Genomic DNA, 8432 nt, shown 5'->3' on the forward strand with positions numbered 1-8432 from the left:
TCCAAGTAGATGTTTATTTTTTATTAACATAAAAAGAGCATCCGAAGTGAAAATTGATAATTTACATACAAAAGGACAGACAAGAGCGTTGAGTTTGAAAACCAGTAGAAAAAAAATACAAAGTATAAATTAAGGTCAAATCTGCCGGCATCTCTCATGACTAAAAAGTACTATCCCTAAGCAGATGTTTCTTTCACCTGAAGTAAAAGCTGTTACAAAGCAGATCTATATATTAGCAATAATCAACCATTTTTTTTCCTTTTTAATGACTTAGTTGTCACCGTCAAACTCCTCCATTGTAATGTAGTCATCTTTGTTTCCGTCCAGTTTCTCCCAATGCGCTACCAACTCCTCATTGGTACTTCCGGTCTGATTAAACGCCCCTAAGAATTCATCCTTTTCTATTTTACCATTTCTAGACAAAAAAAAAAGGTTTGTGTATTTATATTTTATTTAACTTCTGTTAAGTAGACTTTGCTAAAAAATAGTCACGTGTAATTTAAATGTGTATGCAATCTTTACTACAGTACCCTTTTATTACCGCGTTATTCACTCGGAACAATTATGTCCGCACATTGTGTATTCCAAGACTAAATTACTGCAAAAAATAAAAGTGTAAACAATTTCGCGTCACTTTTATAGTTCCATAAGTGGTCAGGACAAATCGAGAAAAAATGGCAGGTGTAACAAAGAATGAATACAGATTGAAAATAATTTCTCTATACGAAAAGGAATGTTCGTAAGGTAATATATTCAAAGTAGGTGTTCCTAAAGGAGTATGTTCAAAGTTCCGGGTCAGTCCAACCTAAAGCAAGAAAGTTCCGATTCATTGATTATTGGGGTTTAACGCCCCAGCAGCAATATTTCAGCTATATTCAGGCGATGAACATGTTTGTTTGTTTGTTTGTTGGGGTTTAACGTCCGAGCAGCAATATTTCAGCTATATTCAGACAATGAACATGAAATGGATGATAAAATGAACATGAAATGAAAAAAAAAGGATGGGTCACAAGGATAATAGGGTCGACAAATTTTGATTGCCGCTGGAAAAAGGGGGATGGGTAAGGTCGGGCATTTTAGCCTCCTATGGCGGAGCGCAAAGGTTCCTACTCCTATCGAATACCACAGCAGGGTTCTTTAACGTGCGAGGAACGTGGCATCTTTCCCAACACGGTGCACCACTATGGTTTGCGGTCAGGTTTTCCGTATTATAGCCTGACAACCCCAGCATGTAACACGCCAGGGGTACCCCATTCCACCATCTGGGGCACACATCTCAGTTGCTCTGTGGGCAGAGCGCCTAGCCCCCGGCTAGGTTTCTGAGCACTATTTAGTCGCCTTTTACGACAAGCTTAGCGCTGCTGCAGGCCTATTCTTTTAACACCCGGACCTGCACGGGGCGCGATGAACATGAAATAGATGAATGCCCCAGGTGGTGGAATGGGGTACCCCTGGCGTGTTACATGCTGGGTTTGTCAGGCTATAATACGGAAAATCTGACCGCAAACCATAGTGGTGCACCTTGTTGGGAAAGATGTCACGTTCCTCGCACGTTAAAGAGCCCTTCTGTGGTATTCGATAGGAATAGGAACCATAGGGCTCCGCCAAAGGAGGCTAAATTGTTCGACCGTACTCACCTCTCCCTATTTCTTGTGGCAATCAAAATTCGTCGATCCTATTATCCATGTGTCCTATCCAATTTTCATTTAATCATCATTTCATGTTCATTTTATCATCCCATTTCGTATTCATCGCCTGAATGTAGCTGAAAAATTGCCGTTCGGGAGCTAAACCCCAACAATCAATCAATCATGTTCATAGCCCGGATATAGCTGAAATTTTGCTTGCTGCTTTGGGCTTAAACACCAACAATGAATCGATTATTCGAAAGGAAAATATGCACGGAGGACATCGTGCTAGCAATTAGTACAATACACAAAACCATACTAAAGCATTAGGGTATATCGTTCAAAAAGTTACAGGGAGTGCCGTCAGACACTCAGCGGCGATCAATTCTTTGCAGAAGTAACGAATTTTCGACAGGAATTTCATTTTTCTGACTATCGAAATTTATATTGACCAAACAAAATAGTATTAACTAAACAAAGAACGCCCACTGTAAACATTTACCGGAATCGAGAAAGTTGTCAACAATAACCGTTTAACACCCGAGTTGTTTTTGCAGTAAATATAGTGTATACACATTTCCCCTGATGAGTAATGTTAAACACAAACAGTTGTTTTCCAAATAGATCTGAAGAATGTTGTATGAAATAGCATTTCCTATATATGATTAGTCACAAACAGAATTTATTCAATTCATCAACATATTCTAACGGATAAAATTACAGCAAAGTTTGACAACAGTCATCTCAAAACAAGATAAACGTGTCTAATGCTAGCTTATTCGGCAGTACCGTAAATTTGAAATAATGTTCACGATACTCACGATAAAGTATGTCAATATTTTTTGTACAACCGACCAAAATTTAAAGGTCAATTATCAAAGTTGTTTATATACAAAGCATACGAATAAATTAACAAAAACAGCTGTATGTCAGTCATCTTATGAATATTGGGGTGTTGAGAGTATACATACTTGTTCAGATCATAATCATTGAACACGGGTACAGCATTCGTATCTGTTTCTTCAGTGCTTCGCCTTTTGCGCCCGGTATACACGCATCTACAGCCACCAGCAAAGGTTCTAAAGCACTCCTGCCCACTCGACGGCCTTCGACATCCACCACCACAATTACATCCAAAAAGGTTACAGCGGCGGTATCCACAATATGGTGTTGTCCGCGTACAGTCACCACAGTAACCTCCATTACCATAGCAACACGCTCCATCCGCCTTTTCGAAGGAAATAGCAACCATGAATAGGACAGCTACTGCCAGCATTGTATTCATTCTCGATGATTACTAGAAAAGGGTTAATTTTTGTGAAAAATTTCGGTATAAAGTTGCATTTATGTCTTTCGTAACTACATTATATACACCTTATTATCAGTTTAAATTTTCCGTGTGCTTTTCAATCAAAAGATCGCGTTTGTCATATACATATTGTTTTCATAAAAGGAAGAGTGTGAAGAAAATGGGTTAATTTGACTAATGTTACCCGAAAGTGGTTTTCTATCAGACTTCTGGAAATAGAGTAAGATAATAGTTGGTATAGGAGCTCTTCAATTGGAGCCGCATCATGTATAAACACGAACCTTTATGCCCTCAAGATTATTTTACAGAGCAAAATTATAACAAAGAATATCAACTTTAAGTAATACACGAACCAATTTTGATCAAATTTGTGGATGAAAGTATATACACATGTAGGCGATATTGAGAACATTCCAATGAATGTGTCAATACAAACCACTTTCCTTACTTTTTACACTCCGCTTTACATACTTAAGGTATATAGTGATCATGTTGTCTGTCAGGCCCCATTTCTAATTTTCAACTTTTAAGCCGATGAATAGAATTTAATGAAACTCTAACACATGTTTTATAACATGATGCCATTATACACCTGTGACCTATTTTTGTTTCTGTTTTTATTTGAACTAGACATGTTTATCCGTACACATTCAACGTAGAGATTAATTTTGACGGTAGATTGTTTTGTTTGTTTGTTTGTTGGGGTTTAACGTCCGAGCAGCAATATTTCAGCTATATTCAGACGATGAACATGAAATTGATGATAAAATGAACATGAAATGATGATGAAATGAAAAAGGGATGGGACACAAGGACAATAGGGTCGACAAATTTTAATTACCACTGGAAAAAAGGAGAGGTGGGTAGGGTCGGGCAATTTAGCCTCCTGTGGCGGAGCCCTATGGTTCCTACTCCGGGAGAATACCACAGTAGGGTTTTTTAACGTGCGAGGAACGTGGCATCTTTCCCAACACGGTGCACCACTATGGTTTGCGTAAGGTTTTCCGTATTATAGCCTGACAACCCCAGCATGTAACACGCCAGGGGTACCCCATTCAACCATCCATTGCAGGTCCGGGTGTTAAAAGAATAGGCCTGCAGCAGCGCTAAGCTTGTCGTAAAAGGCGACTAAATAGTGCTCAGAAACCTAGCCGGGAGCTACGGCGCTCTGCCCACAGAGCAACTGGGATGTGTGCCACAGGTGGTGGAATGGGGTACCCCTGGCGTGTTACATGCTGGGGTTGTGAGGCTATAATACAGAAAACCTGACCGCAAACCATAGTGGTGCACCGTGTTGGGAAAAATGCCACGTTCCTCGCACGTTAAAGAACCCTACTGTGGTATTCTCCCGGAGTAGGAACCATAGGGCTCCGCCACAGGAGGCTAAATTGCCCGACCCTACCCACCTCTCTGTTTTACAATGGCAATCAAAATTTGTCGGCCCTTTGTCCTTGTGTCCCACCCTATTTTCACTTCATCATCATTTCATGTTCATTTTATCATCAATTTCATGTTCATTGTCTGAATATAGCTGAAATAATGCTGCTCGGACTTAAACCCCAACAAACAAACAAACCCATTCAACCACCTAGGGCACACATCCCAGTTGCTCTGTGGGCAGAGCGCCCTAGCCCCCGGCTAGGTTTCTAAGCACTATTTAGTCGCCTTTTACGACAAGCTTAGCGCTGCTGCAGGCCTATTCTTTTAACACCCGGACCTGCACGGGGCGTTTGTTTGTTGGGGTTTAACGTCCGAGCAGCAATGTTTCAGCTATATTCAGGCGATGCTGCAGGCCTATTCTTTTGACACCCGGACCTGCACGGGGCATAATGAAATGGACATATTTCATATCAACAATGTAATGTTATTTTTAAAACTAATAAGATGATATTGGGTTAGTTGAAATAGCTGAATTATTTAAAAAAAAAAAGAGTACTTTTTACCAATATTTTATGAAATATTGGTATTTTTGTTGTCCTGGAATAAGGAAAATGTTCTCCCAATGATCCACCAACAACAAATATGGATATTTTTCACGTAAAAATTACTTTCTTTTCATATTAAGAGGAATACGATGGTATCGCATAAGCAAGAAATTCTCTTTTATGTTAAAATTGAGTATATTTTACCCCAATTTTATGAAATTTCAAATTTTTCATACTCTCAGTCCAATCAAAACATTTTCGCAGTGTATCATGTATAATAAAAATGGACACGTTTCATATCAACAATTCAACATTTCCTGATTTAGACAAATAAAATGGTATCACATTAGCTAAATTAGCTTAATTATTTCAAAATACTTTTTACCAATACTTTATGAAATTATGGTATTTTTGTTCTCTTGGAAAAAGGAAAATGTGTTCACAATGATCTATATACACCAAATATGGGTATTTGCACATAAAAGTTACTTTCTTTTCATATTTAGAGCAATAAGATGGTATCGCATCTGTCAAAAACACTATATTGTCTTAAAATTGAGTTAATCTTACCCTAATTTTATGAAATTTTGATATTTTCATACTCAGAGACTATGAATATGTTTTTGCAATGTATCATGTACAATAAAATGGACATTTTCATATCAACAATGCAATATTTTCTTTTTTAGACCAATAAAATGGTATCGCATTAGCTGAAACAGCTAAATTATATTAAAAAAAAACCACTCTTTTTTCACCAATACTTCATGAAATTTTGGTATTTTTGTTTTCCTGGAACAAAGAAAATGTGTTCCCAATAATCCATATACAACAAATATGGACATTTGGTACACATAAAATTAGTTCCATTTCTTACTCATTCAAAGCAATATGATTGTATGGTAAAAACACTATATCAAGCAATTTTTTAAAGAATTTTTCTTCAATTGTAAAAAAATAACTTTCAACATTTTCATCTTTGTTTGTTTGTTGGGGTTTAACGTCCGAGCAGCGATATTTCAGCTATATTCAGACGATGAACATGAAATGGATGATAAAATGAACTTGAAATGATGACGAAATGAAAAAGGGATGGGACACAAGGGCAATTTAGCCTCCTGTGGCTCCCAGGGAGCCGTATGATTCCTACTCCGGGAGAATACCACAGTAGGGTTCTTTAACGTGCAAGAAACGTTGCATCTTTCCCAACACGGTGCACCACTATGGTTTGCGGTAAAGTTTTCCGTATTATAGCCTGACAACTCCAGCATGTAACACGCTAGCGGTACCCCATTCCACCACCTGGGGCACACATGCCATTTGCTCTGTGGGGAGAGCGCTCTAGCCCCCGGCTAGGGTTCTGAGCACTATTTAGTCGCCTTTTACGACATGCTTAGCGCTGCTGCAGGCCTATTCTTTTAAAACCCGGACCTGCACTGGGCCATTTTCATTTTGCCAGGCCAATGACAATGTTTTCGCAATATACGATCTATTTTAACGTGATTTTATATCAAAACATTTATAGACATTTAGAAATTGTTGTACATGGATTATTAAAGCATAATACACATTAATGTAAATTACGACGAACACGTACACTGAATATCATGAATTATTATTAGTTTCGCTTTACAAGTTAGATTTCGAAATATACTACCGGTAATTACTGAGAAGAATATTTCCGGCGGACACGAACATTCCTTTATCGTGTGCTTCGTCAGGCTATAATACGGAAAACCTGACCGCAAACTATAGTGGTGCACCGTGTTGGGAAAGATGCCACGTTCCTCGCACGTTAAAGAACCCTTCTGTGGTATTCTCCCGGAGTAGGAACCATAGGGCTCCGCCACAGGAGGCTAAATTGCCCGACCCTACCCACCTCTCCCCATTTCCAGTGGCAATCAAAATTTGTCGACCACATTGTCCTTGTGTCCCATCCCTTTTTCATTTCATCATCATTTCATGTTCATTTTATCATACACTTCATGTTCATCGTCTGAATATAGCTGAAAGATTGCTGCTCGGACGTTAAACCCCAACAAACATCCACCATCTGGGGCACACATCCCAGTTGTTCTGTGGGTAGAGCGCCTAGCCCTCGGCTAGCTTTCTGAGCACTATTTAGTCGCCTTTTACGACATGCTTAGCGCTGCTGTAGGCCCTTTTCTTTTAACACCCGGACCTGCACAGGGCGTTCGTGTGCGGGGTATTGGGAACGTTATACGTTTCGGGAGGTGTACATGTACAAATAAAATATGCAAGGTTGCAGGGTAAAAAAAAACAATCATTATACACGAAAAAGACATGCTAATAGGATACAAAATATTATGGAATACCAGGATATCAAACATTTGTTTTTTTTTTCTTAACATGATATAAATTTTCCATTCAACAAGAACCTTTCACCTTGGATGTGAAAAGCATATTAATAACATTTAACCACCAAATTTTACGCTTAAATAATAGTTCTTTATTCGTCCAATATACTTTTCTTTAGGAATACAATTAAAAATATCGAGGACAGATGAACTTAGGTTGCCCGGGTTTGGGTTTAACGCCCCAGCGGCAATATTTCAGCTATCTTCAGGCGATGAACATTAAATAGATGATAAAATGAACAGAAAATGATGATGAAATGCAAAATGGGATGAGACACATGGATAACAAGTTCGACAAATTTTGATTGCCACTGGAAATAGGGTGAGGTGTTTAGGGTCGGACATTTTCCTACTGTTACGAAGCCCGAAGGTAAACCAAGGTGAAAAAACAAACATGGCTTTCTTACCTGGATTAAACAAGTATACCTTATCGGTTGTACGGACGTCGATGCTTTAGCGCGAGATGCACGGGTGTATAAATGGTCAATGCGCCTACGAATTTGTAAGATCCGGGTATAATTACAAACCGCAAAGGGCATGTATTTAATACATTCTATTGTTTTATAACGGGAGGAGTAAGTTCCTGTTTTGAAAATCGTTGAGTATCCTTTACACAACATTGGTAGCATGTTTTATTATATAATACATTTTCATTATATAATACTATATTGTTAGTTTCTTGTTATCGTCTGTAAGCCTTCCCGTGCAGGTCCCGGTGTCAAAAGAATAGGCCTGCAGCAGTGCTAAGCTTGTGGTAAAAGGCGACTAAATAGTGCTCAGAAACCTAGCCGGGGGCTAGGGCGCTCTGCAACTGGGATGTGTGCCCCAGGTGGTGGAATGGGGTACCCCTGGCGTGTTACATGCTGGGGTTATCAGGCTATGTTTGTTGGGGTTTTACATCCGTTGGGGCTAAATTGCCCGACCCTACCCACCTCTCCTTATTTCCAGTGGCAGGAGTAGGAACATTGGCGCTCCGCCGAAGGAGGCAAAATGGCCCAACGTACCCATCTGTCCATATTTCCTGTGGCAATCGAAATTCGTCGACCCTATTACCCTTGTGTGCCATCCCGTTTTTCATTTCGTCATCATTTTATGTTCATCTTATTTGATCATCCATTTTAATCGCTAGGATGTGGCTGAAATACTGCTCCTTGGGCGGTGAACACGGATATTATTTGATCATCAATTTCAT

The 8432-nt window shown here is 39.2% G+C and overlaps 1 protein-coding gene across 1 annotated transcript; it reads right to left on the minus strand.

Annotated features, from left to right (window-relative positions):
* LOC148597428 (uncharacterized) lies at window positions 1–7760 on the minus strand. The gene is made up of 3 exons (XM_088564099.1): window positions 7648–7760; window positions 2600–2925; window positions 1–415 (listed from the first exon to the last, which is right to left on the minus strand). Exons 2-3 carry the CDS (start codon window positions 2911–2913, stop codon window positions 271–273), a joined length of 459 nt encoding a protein of 152 aa, XP_088420225.1. The 5' UTR covers window positions 2914–2925; window positions 7648–7760; the 3' UTR covers window positions 1–270.
* Window positions 7761–8432: the final 672 nt, after the last annotated feature.

This window comes from Perna viridis, chromosome 15 (genome assembly GCF_037379345.1).
Source record: "Perna viridis isolate PV_CMFRI_1.1 ecotype Kerala chromosome 15, ASM3737934v1, whole genome shotgun sequence".
Classification (NCBI taxonomy): Eukaryota; Metazoa; Mollusca; class Bivalvia; order Mytilida; family Mytilidae; genus Perna; species Perna viridis.